The 22,570-nt window shown below is 45.8% G+C and overlaps 1 protein-coding gene across 4 annotated transcripts in view; it reads left to right on the top strand.

The window, feature by feature from the left end:
* The window catches only part of DDR1 (discoidin domain receptor tyrosine kinase 1), a 106,966-nt gene that overhangs the window by 74,232 nt on the left and 10,164 nt on the right, over window positions 1-22,570 (top strand). For 3 of the 4 annotated variants that reach the window (XM_053378645.1, XM_053378644.1, XM_053378643.1), the window contains exons 7-13: window positions 1,009-1,195; window positions 2,526-2,772; window positions 2,968-3,120; window positions 3,265-3,428; window positions 4,880-5,078; window positions 10,418-10,528; window positions 11,010-11,248. In XM_053378645.1, coding sequence (XP_053234620.1) covers window positions 1,009-1,195; window positions 2,526-2,772; window positions 2,968-3,120; window positions 3,265-3,428; window positions 4,880-5,078; window positions 10,418-10,528; window positions 11,010-11,248 — 1,300 coding nt within the window. The remainder of the gene's footprint in view (window positions 1-1,008; window positions 1,196-2,525; window positions 2,773-2,967; window positions 3,121-3,264; window positions 3,429-4,879; window positions 5,079-10,417; window positions 10,529-11,009; window positions 11,249-22,570) is intronic. The other variant, XM_053378646.1, reaches the window with a different exon arrangement.

Here is a 22,570-nt window from a genome sequence, read left to right as displayed (position 1 = left end):
GTCTAAAAATTATTAGCTACATATTGGCCACCTGCCTTATTACACCTTATACCACACCAGCCACATTCTGAAAATATTGAGGAACCTTCTAAACACTATAGCTCTGCTGCGGCAGCCAAGTTTTCTGTCTTCTTGATCCTGTTGTGTAGCTGTAGCATCGAAAGACCCGTAGCCAGGATGAAGGCACAACTGTGTGAGTCTTTCCCATGGCATGGGGCCTTTTCTCTCCTGCACAGCCAGCCTCACCTGTCTGGTTCTGGAGGAGCTTGAGTCTCAATGGAAAAGCAGGTAGCAAGTCAAAAACACATCAGAGGAGAGCGAGAGCATAGATAAGGACCTTGGGCAACTCCAGGTAAACCATACTGGCTGAAGCATCTTCCTCTTGGATTATACATTGGCTAGCAGGGTCCCCCTTGGAGCTGTCCAGGGTACCGTTCTCATCCGCTTTCTCCTTTGTGACTTGCCTTCCTGTGAGCCTGCCACAGAAGATGTTGTCTCAGCAGGGAGCTGGAGCCAACCAAAGCCTCCTGTAGGCTGCCAAGACCTGGAGTGCATTTAGCTCTGGAGGAACCGATTGGGCGGTTAAAGAGCCCTTGCTTATTTTGCAGTCTTTGACTTCTGCAAGGCTGGGAAGCTGGAGACGCTCAGGGGACTCGTTCTCTGATCAGAGGATGGTGGAAGGGCTGCTGTGCCAGCCAGCCAGCCAGGTGGGCTCTAGATAATTAAGCCCTGACAGCTCCTTCCCTGCAGCCAGGAAACAGGCTGAACCTTGTCTGTATCTTATTTCTCCGCCTGCTAGATCCCTGTGTTGCTGGTCATGGCATTGGCCATACGGTTGCAGGTCTTTCAATTCTATGTCAATATTGTAGAACGAACACATAGAAATGCACTCTCCTTCACGCTAGTGCGACGTTTAAGGGGCGCCTTGATTCGGCCCAAGTGCCCAGTGTTTTCTTTTTTTCCTTAGTGACTCCCTTGCAACTCTATTCTATTCCATTCTAACCACAGCTTGCATTTTGGGGGCCTTGGCCAGCTGACCGATGGGGTGATTGGCCTGGACGATTTCACCCACAACAAAGAGCTGCGCGTCTGGCCGGGGTACGACTACGTAGGCTGGAGGAACAGCTCTTTCCCCAAGGGGTTCGTCGAGATGGAGTTTGAGTTTGACCAGCTCAGATCCTTCACTTACATGAAGGTAAGCGAGTGTCACGGTTGGAGTCAGGTGCGGGTCAGCAACAAAAACAACAAGTCACCTGAGACCGGTGCAGTTAATCCTTGATTCGAGGAAGCAAAACTCAGCTCAGGCCTAGTGGTCTCAGCAACTCTTTCCAGGAGGTCTTGCCCCAATGAAGCAGTTGCCAGGACTGAAGGAGAGGGGAGCTGGTTGCAGCAGTAGGGGGAGACACCCTATATTCTTCAGCAGCCCGTCTCCACTGACTCTTGGCTACTCTCCCCTCCAGCCTCTGCTTCAGCCTCAGCCTCAGAGTCAGAGTCTGAACTGCTCTCTGCCGCAGCCTCTTCCTGTTCACTAAACCCAGTCGCCTCTCCTGCTGCTGACATCTCCCCCTTCTAGTCTGCTCCCTCTTCTCCCGCTAACCACCCATCGTCATCCCACCAGCCTCCTTCTGTAGTTTTCAGATAGACGCGCTGGCCTTTAACGCTTGGGAACTGTGTAATCGGAACCCACCTTCCTCCTGTGACAAATAAGGAAAACCTGTAACATGAACAGCTTTTTAAGCCCTGTTCCTTCCTTACAGGCACAGGTGCTGAGTTGCGCCTAACATGTGTTGGGGGGGGCTGAAGTCCTGCGATGTGCATTGTGTGTGTGTGTGTGACATCACACGTGTCATCATGGGCATTGCACGCTGCTTGCGTGATGACTTTCACATCGGGAGAGGCTGACCAGGCCTCCTTCTGATGCGACATTCACGCGCTGGTCTGCACAGCGTCTTCCTACACTTCATGGCCCGGGCAGCTTCCCGCCAGGCCTCCTCTGTCCCCTCAAGATTGCAGGGGCTGAGCTCCATCCTAACAGACATGGGTGTGTGTGTGTGTGTGTGGGTGGGTGGGTGGGTGGCTGTAGAGGCCTCAGCCCTATAGAGCTGGCCCACTTCCTCACATGGTTTGGGGAGGGTTGTGAAAAGCCTCTGAGACTCATGGCCCTGTGAGATCTCATGGGAGCCTCCCAGAGGCCTCGCATGACCCAGAGCCCTGTAAGCAAGGCGAAAGGCTTAGAAGTGGCTTTTTGTGCAGGGAAAACCCTGTGGGACACCCCACAAAATCTCTCGAGAGCCCCCAAAGCCTGAAAAGTTAAGGGTCTCCCTTTCTATTTATTTATTCATGGTCCGTGTAAGCTTGTGATCGCGTGAGTAAAATGAGTGTTCGGTTGCGATCGACCTATAGACGATGATGGGGATGGCAGGGGAATAAGCTTGCTTCGAAATGGCCTCTCCTTTTGTCACCGCGCCTCTAACCCTCTTCTTTTCCTCCCACTGCCCCAATCCAACCTCCCTGCCCAACCCCAGGTCCACTGCAACAACATGCACACGCACGGGGTGAGCGTCTTCCGGCAGGTGGACTGCCTCTTCAAGCGCAGCCTGGCCACGGCCTGGGAGCCCACGCCTGTCTCGCAACAACTCGCCGTGGACGTGAGGGATCCCAGCGCCCGGTCCCTCACGGTGGACCTGGGAGGGCGGCTCGGCAAGTTCGTCCAGTGCCACTTCCACTTTGCCGGCGAATGGATGCTTTTCAGCGAAGTTGGCTTTCTCTCTGGTGAGTTGGGGTTGGTTGGCTGAGTGCAGAGCCATTCAGGTGGAGAGCAGAAGAGGCTGAGCGAGAGTTTGAACCCTCATCTCCCAGGTCCTGGCCCAGCACTCTAATTGCTATGCCACAATTGTTGTTACAGTTATTTGTCGTATCCACTCCTTTCACCACTTGGTTATCCTTTGCATTTCCTTTTCCTTCCAGAAGTTGTGGATGACCCTTCCTTCTCGGCCTCAAGCCGTCGCCCTCCTGTGATTGCTCTGCCTCACCCCTTGGGCCACGACACTCCCATCTCACCGGCTCTGGGTTCTGCGCAGAGCGAAAAAGCCAACATTGGTTCAAACCTCACGCTCCAAGGTGAGTAGCCCTCAAACCGGAGAGCAAAGCTACCTAAGGAATAATTTTGCCCACCCTGAGCCCAAAATTCCACCTGTTTCAAAATGGCGATGCTTGGAGACCATAAATGGACTTTATCATTATTTTTCTCTGTTTCTTTTTAAGATCTGGAAAGTCAAGGGGAACCAAAATCAGGGCAGCCCATTGCAAAGGACGACAACAGCAACACCTCCATCCTGATTGGGTGCCTGGTGGCCATCATCCTTCTCCTATTGGTTGTCATCTTCCTCATCCTCTGGCGGCAATATTGGCAGAAGATCTTGGGGAAGGTAAGCTGGGCTGCATTACGGGAAGGATGATGCAATGGGTGGCCATGGTTTCGATGACCCCAAATTAAGGTGGTCTTACCGATTCGGAGTGGGCAACTTAAAAATCTGCATCCGCTTAAGTGCATTTAAGACTTTGTTAACTCAGCCCAACTTCTGCTGGCTAAGACACACCTGATTGCATTGATTGGAAATAGAATCTTACTTTTAGACATACTGCTATAAAGGTTGTTTTTAAAGCATGTAGAATTAAGGATCGCTCCCCTGTTGAGGAGCCCACCTGCTGCGTCTCTGCATGACTCACTGATCAGGGTAGGGCCTCTCAGTGGGAAAAGGTGGCTTTGGATGCAGTAGGGCACCTCCAGTTAAAAGGAGATCAGCGAGAATTTTCTCTGACCGAGACCCTGGAGAGCCTCTTATCCTCTCAACAACCCTGCGGAGTAGGTTGGGCTGAGTGATAGTGCCTGCCCCAAAACCAGCCCGTTAGCTTCATGGCCATGGGGCTTTGTATGCCGGAGCCTTGTCCGGAATGACACTGGCTTTCTTAGGTTTGCTGGGATTCTGGGGTGCACTTGTAGGGCACCCTTAAAAGGCTACAAGGGGCACTAGGCCTCTAGGGCCGAGCTAACAGCCTATCTGAATGGGAAACAGCTTCAGAATGGGCCCAGCAACTCCCCTACAACATGCAGAGGAAGATTGGTTATGGAGGGCAAATGAACACTGGCCATGGAGGGCACTGAGAACTGGCCACAGAGAGCAAATGAACATGATTGTCATTACAGTGGTACCTCTGGTTAAGAACTTAATTCATTCTGGAGGTCTGAAACTGTTCTTAACCTGAGGTACCACTTAAGCTAATGGGGCCTCCCGCTGCCGGAGCATGATTTCTGTTCTCACCCTGAAGCAAAGTTCTTCACCCGAGGTACTATTTCTGGGTTAGCGGAGTCTGTAACCTGAAGCATTTGTAACCTGAGGTACCACTGTATTTATTGAATGTATGACTGGAGGGGGGGTGTCTTTTGGGGCAGCTTGTCTGCCATCACCAATCTCCTCATAAAGTAACCTCTGATAAATTTCTGAGGGACCCAGCTTGGGATCCACCCCTAGGTAGGCCGAGAGAGAGCCAATAGTTCTGGAATGATCTGAAGTAGGGGGCGGCAGGAGAATCTGTGGGGTTAAAGTCCCAGGGTAGGGTCCGAAGACACAGAAAGTCAGCACCTTGCGGAAGCTCAACAAGTTTGGGTTGGGTCAGTGCCTGGTGAGCGGCCACCTGGACAATACCATGACAGGAAGAGAAGGTATAAGAAAATGGGATGCAAGACTCCCTCAGTTTCTCAAAGGAGCAGTAGAATTGGGCGAATTAATGCCTTGAGGGCCTGAGCAATGTGAGGCTCGCTGTGTATATGCACTTCTGTCACGGCCTCTCGAGCAACTGACGCTTCCATGCCCCTTAGGCGCAACGCCGCATCTCAGACGACGATCTCACCGTCCACCTCTCGGCGCCAAGCGACACCATCGTCATCAACAACACGATGGGCTCCCACCGGCACTCGAACCGCTACGAGCGCATCCACTCGGGGGAGACGGAGTACCAGGAGCCCAACAGGGCCCGCATGAAACTGCCGGATCTGCCCCACAGCGTCGAGAACTCCGGTGAGGGGCCGGTTGTGGGATTTTGGGGAGGGCGGAACTGAACTAAAACAGGGGGGACGTGGTGGTTTTGCAGAGGAGAAGGCCGAAGCTGCTGAGGGGAGCAGGGAGCGAATGGTTGAACCGTTGGGAGAGGCTTTTGTTGGGGTGGCGTTAGACGGGAACGTCTGAGGGTCAGAGCAACCCAAATGCCATGGACACCTAGGTAAGTGGTAAAAGCTAGGGAGCACATAGAAAACCTAAGTTCCTCCACAGGATCTTTGTACCACTGGCCTATCTAGACCAGCGTTGTCTACCCTGACTGGAAGTGGTTGCCTGGGGTTTCCGATAACGTTTCTCTCCCAGTCCCCACTGGAGGGATTGAGTTGAAGCGACCTTCTGCATGTAGCGCAGGTGTCCTACTGAGCTGTGGCCTTTTGCCCAGATCATAGGGCGATTCTTCCCTGCCTCTTTTCGCTTGTTCAAGTGAACATTCTTGTTCTTGGGATGTTGAATTCTCAGCCCAGCACCAAATTCCACACTTCTGAGGTATGTTTGCGGAAAGCTCAGAGCGGACTCGGCCCAGCCGTTGGGAGGTGTGGAAGACTGCTGCTCGCCTCACTTCGTGCTGAAAGGGACCACGGTTGCTTAGGAAGAATCTTGAGCTTCCGTCAAAGCACCAAAGTCTCATTAGGGAGGGGAAGGGCTGCACCTGAAGGGCAGAGTGCGTGCCCCACAGTTTAAGACAGGGGTCAGCAAACTTTTTCAGCAGGGGGCCCTCAGACCTTGTGGGGGGCTGGACTATATTTTTTGGGGGGAAAATGAACAAATTCCTATGCCCCACAAATAACCCAGAGATGCATTTTAAATAAAAGGGCACATTCTACTCATGTAAAACCACGCTGATTCCTGGACCGTCCGCGGGCCGGATTTAGAAGGCGATTGGGCCGGATCCAGCCCCCCAGGCCTTAGTTTGCCTACCCATGGTTTAGGGAAGTTCTCCGGCGTCTCCAGATAGGGCGGTGAGAGATGCCCTGTTTGAAACCCCAGGGGGTTGCTGCCCGTCAGCTTAGACAATACTGAGTCATATATAACTGGTGTAAATCTGGCTCCTATGAACACCTTGGGAAAACATGCAAACCAGGTGAAAGATTTCATATTGACGAATAACCGTTTAACTAGTAAAGTGGTTGGCTCCGATCCTTTCAACTCGTTGGGGGTCCTAACCAACTGCAGACGACGGTAAAAACAACGACAGAAACTAAAATTTCCCCCCTCAATTTTCACCTCTTCTCTCAGTAAAGAGGTTGATTATTCTGTGATGTTCCAGCCCTGCCTACCCACTTGTTCCTGTTGTTCAAAGACTGTTGTTAAAACAGCACATATATATATATATATGGGGGTGCAGTTAGCCTCCAAGTAGAAGGAATGAGAGAAAAATGAAGGTGGATTTTAACTGACCTAGCACAGTTCAAAAGTTCGAAAGCACGTCAAACGTGCAAGTAGATAAATAGGTACCGCTCCGGCGGGAAGGTAAATGGTGTTTCCGTGCGCTGCTCTGGTTCGCCAGAAGCGGCTTAGTCATGCTAGCCACACGACCCAGAAGCTGTACACCGGCTCCCTCGGCCAGTAAAGCCAGATGAGCGCCGCAACCCCAGAGTCAGTCACGACAGGACCTAATGGTCAGGGGTCCCTTCACCTTTACCTAGCACAGTGAAACTACTTATTTAACACTGTAGAATACTCAATAAAAGGGCCTGAAAAAAATTAATAGTGTTTTTTACCTGGCACCAAGAAGGTATTAAATTCCGAAGCAGGGGTGTCACCACCAAAAAGGCTCTCTCTCTCTTTGCTAGTCTGATGGGTGGGGGGAGCCCAGGCAAGGGCCTTCAAGACATCTCTTAGTGTACACGTAAGCTGACCTGGGGAAAGCAAGTCCTCACAGTACTTGAGACCCAAATGGTTTTTTTGTTTTTAACAATCTAGGAGGGTTGTAATGTATTTCTGTTTTTCTGAGTTATCGTTTTAGGTGCTCGCATATTGATTTATTGAATTTATATCTTACCCAGGATTGCAAGCAGAAATTTGAAAATGGAAACGTTCTAAAATAGTCCTAAAACAATTACAGTTAAAAACATAGAAAAGCAGTTACCGTTAAAAACCTTTTGAAACCACTTGCAGGCTTTTTTTTTTATAAAAAAAATTATTAAAAAAAATACATTCTTCCACCCAGCGATTTCAGGGCTTTTCAGCAACAGTAATCTTCAGCCATCAAGTGCTTGGGGAAACAGGAATGTTTTCAAATTCCTCCTGAAAGTTAATAAAGACGGAGACACTTTATGATACTGTGAGGAGATATTTGTGTTGGGAACAAGCCAAAACTACCACTTTGTGGTTAAAAGGAAAGGGGGTCGTTAATATTTTATTTTTATTTCCCATTAGAGTAACAAACCAGAGACAAAATGCCTTTAATAAACGATGACAAGGCAGGTCTTTTAAACGTGGATTAAAATTCACCACATCGTTAAGGGAGAGCTTTACTGACTAGTTTCCCAACTGAAGTGTGCTGCTTTATTGTGAAATATAGGCAGTACTGCCAGCCACTATAATTCTGTAATGTATTTAGACACCTCTTTTACTGGTGGAACACACTGCTAATCTTATGCAAGGGTCTCTTGGAGTTCAGTTCAGCAATTCCGGCAAGCAATGGGTCAGATTGTGCAGCCCCTGTGATTACCGTATTTTTTGCTCTCTAAGACTCACTTTTTCCCTCCTAAAAAGTAAGGGGAAATGTGTATGCATCTTATGGAGCGAATGCAGGCTGCGCAGCTATCCCAGAAGCCAGAACAGCAAGAGGGATTGCTGCTTTCACTGCGCAGAGATCCCTCTTGCTGTTCTGGCTTCTGAGATTCAGAATTTTTCTTCTTCTTGTTTTCCTCCTCCAAAAACTAGGTGCGTCTTGTGGTCTGGTGCGTCTTATAGAGCGAAAAATACGGTAACATCTCATAATAATAGAACAGCTCTCTAATTGTGTGGGGTTTCTTCGGATGTCTAGAAGGCCGGACAGAGGGAGAAAGGGGTCTGGGTGTCCAAGGCTTGTGGGAAGGAGATGTAACAACAAAGTAGATGAGCCCAACGTCACCACAAACTTTTAGGGGTTTTCTTGGGGGTGGTTTGCTTGCATGTGTCAATACAATATGCTGTATATTGCTGGGCTTTTGCTGTGAACTGATAGCTAGCTGTGAATGTCTGGGTGACATTCAAGGAAGGAAAGAAGGAAAGCCGAGTGTTTTTAAAAGGAGCAAAGAATAAATGGGCCAATCTATATGTCCAGCAAAACCATCACAAGGGCCTTCCTGGACTATACTGATTCATATAGCAGAACGGTGGGCTAGCTTTTATAACACTTCATTGCATAAAAGGAGCCCTTGCAAGTAGAGAACTAGCACAACCAAAAAGAAGGCTAGGTTTCTCTCCTTATGTGCTTGTTGTCTACATGCAAGGAAGAACCTTTTGCACGAATGAGCGTTTGATAACGTGACACTGTCTGTGGTTATGAGTGGTGCAGTCTATAATTATATAATATAATAATTTATTATTTATACCCCGCCCATCTGGCTGGGCTTCCCCAGCCACTCTGGGCAGCTTCCAACAAAATATTAAAATACAGTAATGCATCAAACATTAAAAGCTTTCCTAAACAGGACTGCCTTCAGATGTCTTCTAAAGGTCTGGTAGTTGTTGTTCTCTTTGACATCTAGGAAGTCTAGTTCTAGGAAGGACTACATCATTTTGACGGGCGTTTAGCTTTGCTCAGTGCTTTTCCGTTATCTTGAGAGAGGAAAAAACGGAGAGGAGAACTGGGAAAGGAAGCAAAAGGAACATCTAAAAAATGAAAAATATGAAGAGGGAGGGAGAATGAGGATCCTGCATGTTCTCCGCTCATTTGAAGAGTTTGGATTTGATATCCCGCTTTATCACTACCCGAAGGAGTCTCAAAGCGGCTAACATTCTCCTTTCCCTTCCTTCCCCACAACAAACACTCTGTGAGGTGAGTGGGGCTGAGAGACTTCAGAGAAGTGTGACTAGCCCAAGGTCACCCAGCAGCTGCATGTGGAGGAGCGGGGAAGTGAACCCAGTTCACTAGATTACGAGTCCACCGCTCTTAACCACTACACCACACATTGCAACTGTGGCTGCCCCTTCCCACCATTACCGCATTTTGTTCTGTGCCCCCATCCTGTAGTTACTGTGTGTTCAACACATACACACTCCACCCTGCAGAGAACCCCACATTTCTGCCAACTACCCAGAGATTAGTTACAGTTGTAGCCCGAGGCCTAGTTTACAGAAACAAGAGCCAAGTTGGCGAAGCTCTTCTTGGACTACACCACTTCAGATTGCCAGAGGGAAGGATCACTTGGCGAAAGTGCTCTCCCGGAGCGTGACATGAAACCCCTGATGGATGGTTAGTCCAGAAAACACCTCCTTGACATTTGGTTTCTTCCACCTCTCATATCAGACAGGGGATATTTCCCAGCCCAACCGGGAGATGACAGGAATATAATAATAATAATAATAATAATAATAATAATAATAATAATAATAATAATATTTATACCCTGCTCTCCCTGGCCAGAGCCGGGCTCAGGGCGGCTAACACCAATAAAATCACAGTAAAAACATAATAGGGGAAAAGGAGGTGGGGGGAGGGGAAAAAACCAATTTAAAATACAGGTTAAAATGCAGCCTCATTTTAAAGTAGCTGATAAATCAAGACCACAAGGGAGGGGAGGGAAACATAAGGGTCAGACTGAGTCCAAACCAAAGGCCAGGCAGAACAGCTCTGCAGAAAGATGTCAAGTCCCTCAGGGCCCTAGTCTCTTGTGACAGACCGTTCCACCATGTTGGGGCCAGTGCTGAAAAGGCCCTGGCCCTGGTTGAAACCAATCTAACCTCCTTGAGGCTCAGAACCTCCAAAGTGTTGTTATTTGTGGACCTTAAGGTCCTCCACGGGGCATACCAGGAGAGGCGGTCCCGTAGGTACATAGGTCCTAGGCTGCATAGGTCTTTAAAGGCTTTACTGGCTTCCTTGCAAGGACTTAAAGTGAGTTAGTGCAGGAGGGCTGGACAAGACTCCTTCCTTCTCTCCGAAGCGCTAACGATGGCGTGTCACCATTATTATATTACACGTCATTTGGTGTCTGTGTCTCTGGCTGTTGTGTTTGGGACGAGAGCGCCCCTAAAGCGCTGCCTCTTCTCTGTGTCACGCCTTCCCTTCCGTGTGCGTCCTTCCATCTGTCTGTCCGTTCCTCATCCGTCCCGTTTGTTTTCTCCGCCCGCCCTCCCCGTTCTCCCGACAGCTCTGCTGCTCAGCAACCCGGCTTACCACCTCTTCCTGGCCACTTATGCCCAGCCAATGGGAAGGCCTGCTTTCCCGCCACCCAACCGGGTTAAGCCAATCAACACCAATGGTAAGGTGCCAAGCTCGTGTGGCGCGACGGGGGAAAATCCTGGGTGGCCACATTCCAAGCTGAGAGAACCTTCTGCCTACTGCCATTTCTCCCCCTCTCCTGCCAGGGGGCGCTGTCCGTCTCCATCTCTCTTCCCACCCACCCTCCCCACACACCATATGTCTGTCCCCAGTTCATTTCCCTCTTGTCTATCCTGTGCATGGCTAACCTCTCTCTCTCTCTCTGGCTCAGACAACGTTGCAACTTTCCGCTTTGCAGGTTCTGCGACGCAGCAGTTTCCGGGGTGGCTGGAGGGGGCGAGGATTTGCGCAGGGTCCCTTCTGCCCAGAGCCGAGATCCAACTGGCTCTTGCGTTTGACACGGCTGCTGGGTCCCTGCAAAAAGCAGCCATCTTCAGCGCGGGGCAAATAATCTCAACCGCGTTAGCTGGGCGAAGTGGACTCGCTCCATGTTTCCTTACCCCTGTCTTTCCTTCCCACAGCGTGTGGCGCTGACTACATGGAACCGGAAACCGCGGGAAGCCAGCCAGGCTTCCAGAACAACGTTCCGCATTACGCTGAAGCCGACATCATCAACCTTCAAGGGGTGACGGGCGGGAACACCTACGCGGTCCCGGCTATCGCGGTGGACGCCCTTGCTGGCAAGGACATGGCGCTGGGCGAGTTCCCCCGGGAGAGGCTCATCTTCAAGGAGAAGCTGGGCGAAGGGCAGTTTGGAGAGGTGAGTCCATCTGTAGGTGTAGAAGGATTCTTTTTAAGGTGATGAAGGCTGCTGTGGATGATTGTGGAAGGCGGGATGGACTTTTAAAGAAACGTAACAGCAGAGCACAAGGGGAAGGGATGCAGGAAATGTACCTTTCACTGAGTTAGACCTCTGGTGCACCAGCTCTGCATTGCCTGTCGGGCAGCCAAAGTGGTTCTCTCCACATCCTGTTGAATTTTCAGCTCCTGTCATCCCCATGTGAACTACAGGACCACCTCTCCCCATATTATTATTATTTATTGAATTTATTTAAGAGCGGTGGACTCGTAATCTGGTGAACTGGGTTTGATTCCCTGCTCCTCCACATGCAGCTACTGGGTGACCTTGGGCTAGTCACACTTCTTTGAAGTCTCTCAGCCTCACTCACCTCACAGAGTGTTTGTTGTGGGGGAGGAAGGGAAAAGAGATTGCTAGCCACTTTGATTCTCCTTAAAGGTAAAGGTAAAGGTATCCCTGCCCGTACGGGCCAGTCTTGACAGACTCTAGGGTTGTGCGCCCATCTCACTCAAGAGGCCGGGGGCCAGCGCTGTCCGGAGACACTTCCGGGTCACGTGGCCAGCGTGACATCACTGCTCTGGCGAGCCAGAGCCGCACACGGAAACGCCGTTTACCTTCCCGCTAGTAAGCAGTCCCTATTTATCTACTTGCACCCGGGAGTGCTTTCGAACTGCTAGGTTGGCAGGCGCTGGGACCGAACAACGGGAGCGCACCCCGCCGCGGGGATTCGAACCGCCGACCTTTCGATCGGCAAGCCCTAGGCACTGAGGCTTTTACCCACAGCGCCACCTGCGTCCCTTTGATTCTCCTTAGGGTAGTGATAAAGCGGGATATCAAATCCAAACTCTTCTTCTTCACCCTATACCCAGAGGTCTCAGGGCAGTTCACAGAAAAGATCACAACATATATGATCAGAATAAAAACAACAGCCTAATAACATCCCCAATCCCCCATGAAAAAAGCCACCACAGACCCTGCAATGGTCATCTGAGGCCCTTCTTTGTGCCAGTGGCAGGCTTTGGGCTCTCAAATTTCAGCAGTGTCCTGTGTGGCACCATAATTTGGTGCCGCCTCCCCATCTCTCTTGCTCCATTCTAGACCATTGTCTTGGCGCCTGCAGCGTTGCGCCCAATGCCACCCCGAATCTGTCTCTGTGTGCCCCTTCCAGGGGAGGTCTGGAGGGTGGCAACACGAGAACGGGCCTTTTCAGTGGTGGTTCCCTGCTTGTGAAGTGCTCTATCCAGGGAGGCTCGCCTGGTGCCGTCATGACTTAACTTTAGGCACCAGGCCAGAACTTTGGCTTTTGGTTATCTGTGGCCTCCTTCAGTGGGGGAGATATTTTAGCCCTGCCTTTTAAAATATGAATGAGCTTCTTTGCTTTGTTTTTATGTTGGTTTAAATGTATGCTTTATTTATTTCCATTGGAGTTGTAACCAATCAGCTAATTAGTTTAATCCTCATCACTGATTGTTGGCCATGCCATCTGAGGCTGTTTAGAATTGGAGTCCAACAACACTGGACAATCACAACATTGCCTTCTCCTGGCCTGGCTGGCAGCAGCATCTCTCCAGAATTTCAACGCCCCTGGGAGATGCTGGGGATTAAACTTTGGGACCACCACTGACCTACTGCCTTTCCAATAGTCAATACCGCTAAAGTGCAAGGTTTAAAAAAATTATTGAGAAATATCATATCCTATGTTACAGAACCGACAGGATCTCAAAGCAGCTTGCAAATGATTCTCAGAATAAAAACCATGCTCAAATCCATTACAGCAACAGAAATTGTATGCATGGAACTGAGATTATTCAGGCAGCGCTGCTTGCCCTCGTCCTCCTTCCCTGGCGTCTCTCTGCTGTGTAATTGACATTCCTTAGTTGTTGTTGTTTAGTCGTTTAGTCGTGTCCGACTCTTCATTAAACAGTTTTTATAACCACACAAACATAACATAAAAACAACAAATACATAAACAAACAAAAACAAAAACAAAACAAAAAACAAGTACCATTTCATATCTTAATTTCTTATACCTTTCTTCCCCGACTTCCTCATGCCTCCCTTTTCTGTATTCCAAATTCTAATCAATTACTCAGCAAATCTTCCCTTATTTTACTTTAAATTTAAGCTAATCTTCCTTATTCTCCTTGTCTTAACCATTGCTAATAGTAACCATTTACTTTCCAGTCCAACATCATTCTAACTTTCATTAATTTTGTAATATTTCTTTAGATAGTCCTTAAACTTTTTCCATTCTTCTTCCGCTGCTTCTCTTCCCTGGTTTCGGATTCTGCTCGTCATTTCTGCCAAGCCCATGTAGTCAATCACCTTCATCTGCCATTCTTCCAGTGTGGGTAGATCTTGTGTCTTCCAGTACTTCGCAATGAGTATTCTAGCTGCTGTTGTAGCATACATAAAGAAAGTTATATCCGTCTTTAACACCCCTTGGCCGACAATACCCAAGAGAAAGGCCTCTGGTTTCTTAGGGAAGGTATATTTAAATACCTTTTTAAGTTCATTATAGATCATTTCCCAGAATGCCTTAATCTTCGGGCACGTCCACCAAAGGTGAAAAAATGTGCCTTCCTTTTCTTTACATTTCCAACATTTATTATCAGGCAAATGGTAAATCTTTGCAAGCTTGACTGGGGTTATGTACCACCTATAGATCATTTTCATAATATTTTCTCTTAAGGCATTACATGCCGTGAATTTCATCCCGGTGGTCCATAACTTTTCCCAATCAGCAAACAAAATATTATGACCAATGTCCTGAGCCCATTTAATCATAGTTGATTTAACCGTTTCATCTTGTGTATTCCATTTCAGCAGCAAATTGTACATTTTTGACAAATTCTTAGTACTGGATTCTAACAATTCAGTCTCCAATTTTGATTTTTCCACCTGGAAGCCAATTTTACTGTCCAACTTAAACACTTCATTTATTTGGTGATAGTGCAACCAATCTCTCACCTTCCCTTTTAATTTCTCAAAACTCTGCAATCTCAGTTTACCCCCTTCCTTTTCCAGAATTTCCCAATATCTTGGCCACTTCGACTCCATATTTAACTTTTTAACTGCCTTAGCTTCCATTGGCGACAGCCACCTTGGAGTTTTGTTTTCCAGCAAATCTTTATATCTGACCCAAACATTTAATAGTGCTCTTCTGACAATATGGTTTTTAAAACTTTTATGTGCTTTAACCTTGTCATACCACAAATATGCATGCCACCCAAAAATATTGTTAAAACCTTCCAAATCCAAAATGTCTGTATTTTCAAGAAGCAGCCAATCTTTTAGCCAGCAGAAAGCTGCCGCTTCATAGTACAGTTTAAAGTCTGGCAGGGCAAACCCCCCTCTTTCCTTTGAATCCGTTAATATCTTAAATTTAATTCTGGGCTTCTTGCCCTGCCAGACAAATTTAGATATATCTTTTTGCCACTTCTTGAAACAGTCCATTTTATCCATTATTTGTAATGCTTGGAACAAAAACAACATTCTTGGCAATACATTCATTTTTATAACTGCAATTCGACCTAACAAGGAAAGCTTCAAGTTTGACCAAATCTCCAAATCTTTTTTCACTTCTGTCCAAGTTTTTTCATAATTATCTTTAAATAGGTTCACATTCTTAGCTGTCATATTTATACCCAAATATTTCACTTTTTTAACCACAGTCAACCCTGTCTCGTTCTGAAACCTTTCTTTTCTTTTCTTTTTTTTAAATTTTTATTGGTTTTTTTCCACACACAATACAAGACAATACAACACAATACAAGACATACAAACACGTAAACACGTATAATTTCTTAACCTTTCATTTCTTAAGCCTTCTTTCAGCGACTTCCCCATACCTCCCCTTTCTGCATCCCTGTTATCAATCTTTTCAGCATCCCCTAATTTCAATTAATACTTTCTTTAGATCTTATTTCTCATATCCAATTACTAATCGCTGCAATTCTATTTTGCATTACCCAAAACATTTTAGCATTCATTAATTTTACAACAGTTCTTAAGATAAATTTTAAACTTCTTCCAATCTTCTTCCACCGTCTCTTTCCCTTGGTCACGGATTCTGCCGGTCATCTCAGCCAGTCCCATATAGTCTATTACCTTAGTCTGCCATTCTTCCAGTGTAGGTAGTTCTTGTGTCTTCCAATACTTCGCTAATAGTACTCTTGCTGCTGTTGTAGCGTACATAAAAAACGTCCTATCTTTCCTTGACACCAATTGGCCTACCATGCCCAGGAGGAAGGCTTCTGGTTTCTTCACGAACGTGCATTTAAGCACCTTTTTCATTTCATTATAAATCATTTCCCAGAATACCTTGATCCTTGGGCACGTCCACCAAAGGTGGTAGAAAGTACCTTCAGTTTCCTTACATTTCCAACATTTATTATCAGGCATATGGTAAATTTTTGCAAGCTTGACTGGGGTCATGTACCACCTATAAATCATTTTCATAATGTTCTCTCTCAAGGCATTACATGCCGTAAACTTTATACCGGTGGTCCATAACTGTTCCCAGTCAGCAAACATAATGTTATGACCAATGTCTTGTGCCCATTTAATCATAGCTGATTTAACCGTCTCATCCTGTGTATTCCATTTCAACAGCAGGTTATACATTCTTGACAAGTTCTTAGTATTGGGTTCCAATAGCTCTGTTTCTAATTTTGACCTCTCCACCTGGAAGCCAATTTTCCTGTCCTGTTTGAAGACTTCATTTATCTGATAGTAATGAAGCCAGTCTCTTACTTTTGACTTCAGTTTCTCATAGCTCTGCAATTTCACTTTTCCCTCCTCCTGTTCTATAATTTCCCAGTACTTTGGCCATTTGGATTCCATATTAAGTTTTTTCACTTCCTTAGCCTCCATTGGTGACAGCCACCTGGGGGTTTTGTTTTCCAACAAATCTTTATATCGAATCCAAACCTTATACAATGCTTTCCTAACAATATGGTTCTTGAAACCTTGATGAATTTTTACCTTGTCGTACCATATATATGCATGCCAGCCAAATCTGTTATTAAACCCTTCCAAATCCAAAATGTCTGTGTTTTCAAGAAGCAGCCAGCTTTTCAGCCAGCAAAACGCCGCTGATTCATAGTACAACTTTAAGTCCGGCAGGGCAAACCCCCCTCTTTCTTTTGCATCAGTTAATATCTTAAATTTTATTCTGGGCTTTTTGCCCTGCCAGACAAATCTAGATATGTCTTTTTGCCACTTCTTGAAACAATCCATTTTGTCTAAAATCTGCAATGTTTGAAATAAAAACAACATTCTAGGCAAGACATTCATCTTAATAACAGCAATACGGCCTAACAAGGAAAGTCTCAAATTTGACCATACTTCTAGGTCTTTCTTAATTTCTGACCAGCATTTCTCATAGTTATCTTTAAATAAATTCACATTCTTAGATGTCAAATTAATCCCCAGGTATTTCACCTTCTTTGCTACCATTAACCCCGTTTCACTCTGAAACTTTTCCCTTTCAACAGCTGTTAAATTTTTGTCCAGTACTTTCGTTTTCTGTTTGTTCAACTTAAAACCTGCTACTTGACCAAATGCTTGTATTAGTTCTAAAACTCTTTTCGTACTAGTGTCTGGCTCTTGTAAAGTTAAAACTAAATCATCTTCAAATGCTCTCAATTTGTACTGTTTAGCTCCGACCTGAATCCCTTTAACCAGCTGGTCCTCTCTAATCATGTTTAGTAAAACCTCCAGGACAGATATAAAAAGTAGTGGGGATATTGGGCATCCCTGACGTGTCCCTTTTTCAATAGCAAATTCTTCTGTAACCACATTATTTACAATCAATTTTGCTTTTTGCTCAGAATAAATTGCACTTATACCATTCTCAAAACCTTGGCCTACCCCCATCCCTTGGAGATTCTTTTTCATAAAACTCCAAGAAATATTGTCAAAGGCTTTCTCCGCATCCACAAATATTAATACTGCCTTAGTATTAATATTAACTTCCAGTAACTCCATAATGTCTATTATATTTCTCACATTGTCTGACAAATGTCTTCCTGGAAGAAAGCCCGCTTGGTCTTTATGAATCTCCCCCACCAAAACTCTTTTCAATCTTTTTGCCAAAATGTCTGCAAAAATTTTGTAATCCACATTGAGTAATGATATAGGGCGGTAGTTCTTGACCTGATTCTTCTCGGTCTCTGTCTTTGGTATAAGTGTAATATAGGCTTCTTTCCACGATTCAGGTGCCTTCTTCCCCTCCAAAATTTCGTTACAGACCTCCTTCAACGGTTGCATAAGCCATTCTTTCAAAACTTTGTAGTATCTGGAGGTCAGTCCATCCGGTCCTGGAGATTTTCCCAATTGCATATTTTGAATGGCTCCCTCAATTTCTTGATCCGTTATCTTCTGATTCAAAATCACTCTACTTTGTTCCGAGATTTTTTGTAATCCATATTTTTTAAGAAATTCTTCAATTTCTTTTTCGTTCACCGGCCCTTGTGCATAGAGTCTCCTGAAATAGCTCTGAAAACAGTTTCTAATCTCATTTGGTTTATAAACGTTCTTTCCCTCAACTTCTAAGTTGGTAACCGTATTCTGTTTTTGTCTCTTCTTCAATTGCCATGCCAAAAGTTTCCCACATTTATCTGCCGATTCGAATGTCTTTTGTCTCATTTGTTTTATTTTCCATTCTATCTCTTGATTCATCAATTCCATGTATTGTCTCTGATGAAACTTAATTTCTCTCAAAATTTCATGAGACTTTGGTTTAGATCTCAATCTTTTTTCTCCTTCTTTTATCTTTTCCATGATCTTATCCTTTCTCTCATTCTGTCTCTTCCTTTTTACGGCATTCTGTTGTATTAAAAATCCTCTCATGACAGCTTTGCTTGCGTCCCAAACTATTCTTTTTTCCACTTCTGTTCTCAGATTTATCTCAAAGTAGTCCTTAACCGCCTTCTGGGCCTTTTTATATACCTCTTCATCTCTAAATAGGGAGTCATTCATCCTCCATCTGAAGGAGCCAGCTGTTGTTGGGTTCATTTCCATCTTTACAGCGTTATGGTCGGAGCAAGTCTTTGGGCAGATTTCCACTTTCTTGACCTTTGCTGCCATCCCACTAGTTATCCATATTTGGTCGATTCTCGTCCATGTCATTTTTGCTTCAGAGAAAAAGGTTCCCTCTCTCTCGAGGGGGTTCCATGTTCTCCAAATGTCAATCAGGTTCATATTGTCAGTCATTTCAAAAAATGTCTTAGGTAATCTCCCATCCTTGGAGATCACCTGTTTTTGTGCTTTGTCCATATTTGTAGAGACCACTCCATTCATGTCTCCCATTAAAATTACATTGTAGTCCAAAAAGTCTATTAGTGTCTCATGCAGTTTCTTAAAAAATTCCGACTTCCCTTCGTTTGGTGCATAGACTCCTATTATCAATAGTTTTTCTCCTTGTACTTGGATTTCAATTGCCAAATACCTTCCTTGTTCATCTTTAAATATTAATTTAGGGACCAACTTCTCCTTTGCATAAATCACCACTCCTCTTTTCTTCACTTTATCCGATGAAATAAATTCTTGTCCTAATCTTTTATTGATAAGTAATTTTCGGTGTACCCTAGTCACATGGGTTTCCTGTAAACAAATCAAGTCCAATTGTTCTTTTTTCAGAATATGAAAGACTTCTCGTCTCTTTCTAGGAAGGTTCAAACCATTACAATTCCAACTTAAGAATTTCAAAGACATCTTGTTATTTATTCGGTTGCCCCTCCAACAGCTCCAAGGAGATCTTCTTCTGTTGATTTTCTAGCTCCAAAGGATAGATTTGAAATGTCTGGTAGATTTTCTAGATCCGTAGGTTCCGCCGTTTCCTTAAGAAGATCTTCCTCATTTCTTGTCAGGAACTGTTCTTTGTCTTGCACTGTTTTTATCTTGATTTTCCTTCCTTTGTAGTTAAAAGACAGACCTTGTGGGAACTCCCATCTGAATATTATGTTGTTCTTTCTCAATAGAGTGACCAAATCCTTGTAATGGGTCCTCGCTTCCAAGATATTTTTAGGAATATCTTTAAAGATCTGCACACGCGAGTCTTCAATTTCAAGGGCTGTTTGGAAATGTAAATTCAATATCTTATCTCTCTCCTCCTGAGATCTCAGAGTTATAAGGCAATCTCTTGGGCTCTTTCTGTTCTGTTTCCTTCCCAGTCTGAAAGCAGTTGTTATCTTAAATTCCTCCTCTTTCAAGCTGTCCTGCCAGAATTCCAGAAATTCTTTTGTCAAATATTCTATCAAATTGTCCTTTTCATTTTCTGGAATCGATCTCAGTCTCAAATTTTTATTTTTTCTCTGTAGTTCCAATAAAGACAGAGCAGCCTCATGTTCTTCCAGCTTTTTACAGACTGGTACTATCTGTTCCTGTGTATTTCCTGCAGAAAGTTTTACTTCCTCTGCCGAAACTTTTGCCTCCTCTGCAATCTTTCTAGTTATCTCATTCTCTTGAACTAATTTATTTATAGTGTCTGTATTCAAGTCCAATTTTGTTGATAATTGATTCAACTGTTTGGAGTTTTCAGTGCTCTGCTTTGTTAGCACTTCTAGGGTTTCATTTATCTTGACTAATGCTTTTGTTAGTGTTACTGTATCCATGGAGGGAGCTGCAGGTGGTACAATTGAACCTCTTCTCTTTTGTTCAGCTTTGCTTTTGGCCCTTGTTGTTCTCTCCTCTGTTGGGCCACTCATATCCCAAGGTCTTTCCCACGAGAATCACTTTCAAGTGGAAAATTCCACAAGTCTGTTCCTTGCAGTGAAAAATAGTAGTTATTTCCCTACAGCCTCTAGATGGAGCAGTTCAGAATTTCCAATACAAGGTAACAAAGGTTCCCTTCCTAAATAAACAAAGGTGGCAACCAAATGTCCAATATCTTCTAAATAGCCAAATTGTATCTTTCCAAAGTTCCAGACTTCTGTCAAATCAAATCTTTAGTTGTAATCCAGCAGAAAACCTACTTTGTAGCAAGTCTCAAATGACAGTTCTCAGTCCCGGTAGCTCACTCCCAGGCAGTCCTCCCCAAGGGTTTAAAACGGCAGAACTTTCCCTTCTAAGCCTCTTTCCTGCAGGCAAAACAGTTCATAAATCTTCCCCCCCCTGCCCCTGCTTGCTAAGGGGGGGGGGAGCTGAGTCCAATGCCTGGGTCCGTCACTTTTAAAGCACTTTCTAACAATTGCAGCTTCTTGTTTCAATGCTTTATTTACATGCAGTCCGGAGAAGGCAGACTTCCTTATTTTTTACCTTCTCCGCTTTCAGCCAATTTATAATTATTTCCTTATGAATTTGTTGCTCAGTCTTACTCACGGTAGTCCAATTTGTAATCCAAATGTCAGGAAGAAGTCGGCGCTCTCCGTCAATGGCGACGCGGCTTCACTTCACGGGCTGGGTAGCGGCTCTCAGCACCGCGCTCCCCCGCTGCCACTCCGGAGCCTTTAAAAAGGCTCCTTTGCAGTAAAGAGGGGCGCTTAAGGTGCCCACCGAGCCTCCTTGCTCTCAGGCTTCTGTGCCTGAGATTTTAAGGGTCCCCGCTTCGCCGTAGCGGTCAGACCCGAACTCGTGAAGAAGCCTCCCTGAGCGGAGCTCAGCGGGAGGCGGCCATTAGCGCTGGCGCCAACCGGAAGTCTTCTCCTTTCTTTTTCAACCTGCGTTAAGTTTTTCTCCAATACCTTAGTCTTTAACTTATTCAATTTAAATCCTGCCATTTGACCAAACTCTTGAATTATTTCCAAAACTCTTTTCGTACTAGCTTCTGGCTCTTGTAATGTAAGTACTAGGTCATCTGCAAATGCTCTCAGTTTATATTGTTTAGCTCCGACCTGAATCCCTTTAACCAACTGGTCCCTCCTAATCATATTAAGCAAAACCTCCGTCGTGTCCGACTCTTCGTGACCCCCTGGACCAGAGCACGCCAGGCACTCCTGTCTTCCACTGCCTCCCACAGTTTGGTCAAACTCATGCTGGTAGCTTCGAGAACACTGTCCAACCATCTCGTCCTCTGTCATCCCCTTCTCCTTGGGCCCTCCATCTTTCCCAACATCAGGGTCTTTTCCAGGGAGTCTTCTCTTCTAATGAGGTGGCCAAAGTATTGGAGCCTCAGCTTCAGGATCTGTCCTTCCAGTGAGCACTCATGGCTGATTTCCTTCAGAATGGAGAGGTTTGATCTTCTTGCAGTCCATGGGACTCTCAGGAGTCTCCTCCAGCACCATAATTCAAAAGCATCAATTCTTCGGCAATCAGCCTTCTTTATGGTCCAGCTCTCACTTCCATACATCACTAATTCCTTAGTTAGTCAAACCTACAATTAAGCACGTCCACAAGGCTCAATAGCTCTTAGTGGGCAGTTTTCTTTTGTGGGGATACGATCATCAACCTCTGCTTCTTAGTTTACACGTACTTTCATAGGGCTTTAAAAATGTCAGAAGAGAACATGCTAAGCGATGCTGAGGTTTTGCGCTTGGAAGACTTCCCGTCTGCTCAGGACAAATCTGTTTCGCAAAGCTCCTCTGTTCATGACCTGCGCCACATGCTGAAGCAAGCGTAAATAATAAGTTGAGGGCCTAGGGAAAAACAAGGCCCGGAAAGACGTAACAGTTGAGAGCCTGGGAAGCTGGGCCCCCCAAGGGTAGAGATGGCCTGTGCTCTCCAGGTATGGCTAGGTTACAACCCCCATCATACCTGAACATTGGTGATGCTGGCTGGGGCTGATCTTGAGAGCCACAAGTTCCCTGCACTTGTGGCAGATTTCCAGAAGTCTTTGGCTTCTGACCCCTTTTTTATTTTTCATTTGGAAAGGATGGTGGGTGCTGTGAAGCCCAGAGCGGGTGGGAGGGACATAATGTTGTGTTTTTGCTTAAGGTAAAAATGTTTGGTCAGTGGGTGGAGCCACAGGTCAGTAGGTGGGGCCATAAGTACCAATTTTGGAGTCAGGTGTGGAGCTTGGCGAGTTTAGGCCACAAGGGGGTGGAACTTAACTGATCAAGGGAATGGAGTCAATGGAGGAGGGGGGGAACCCCTGACAAACATGTGCAGTTTTTACAAACTTTCCTGATTACAAAACCTGAGCTAAAATACCGAATGGGCAGGTAGAACACCCAACAGTTGGCAACCAGAGTTGAGTTGAGTTGAGTTGGCACTCAACAGTTGGCAACCAGAGCCAGGCTGGTATAGTGGTTAAGAGCGGTGGACTCGTAATCTGGGGAACCGGGTTCGCGTCCCCGCTCCTCCACATGCAGCTGCTGGGTGACCTTGGGCCAGTCACACTTC

The sequence above is a fragment of the Podarcis raffonei genome, chromosome 2 (genome assembly GCF_027172205.1).
Source record: "Podarcis raffonei isolate rPodRaf1 chromosome 2, rPodRaf1.pri, whole genome shotgun sequence".
In the NCBI taxonomy this organism is placed as follows: Eukaryota; Metazoa; Chordata; class Lepidosauria; order Squamata; family Lacertidae; genus Podarcis; species Podarcis raffonei.
Note: the sequence above shows the minus strand (reverse complement) of the source record. Positions and strands in the feature narration are given on the sequence as shown.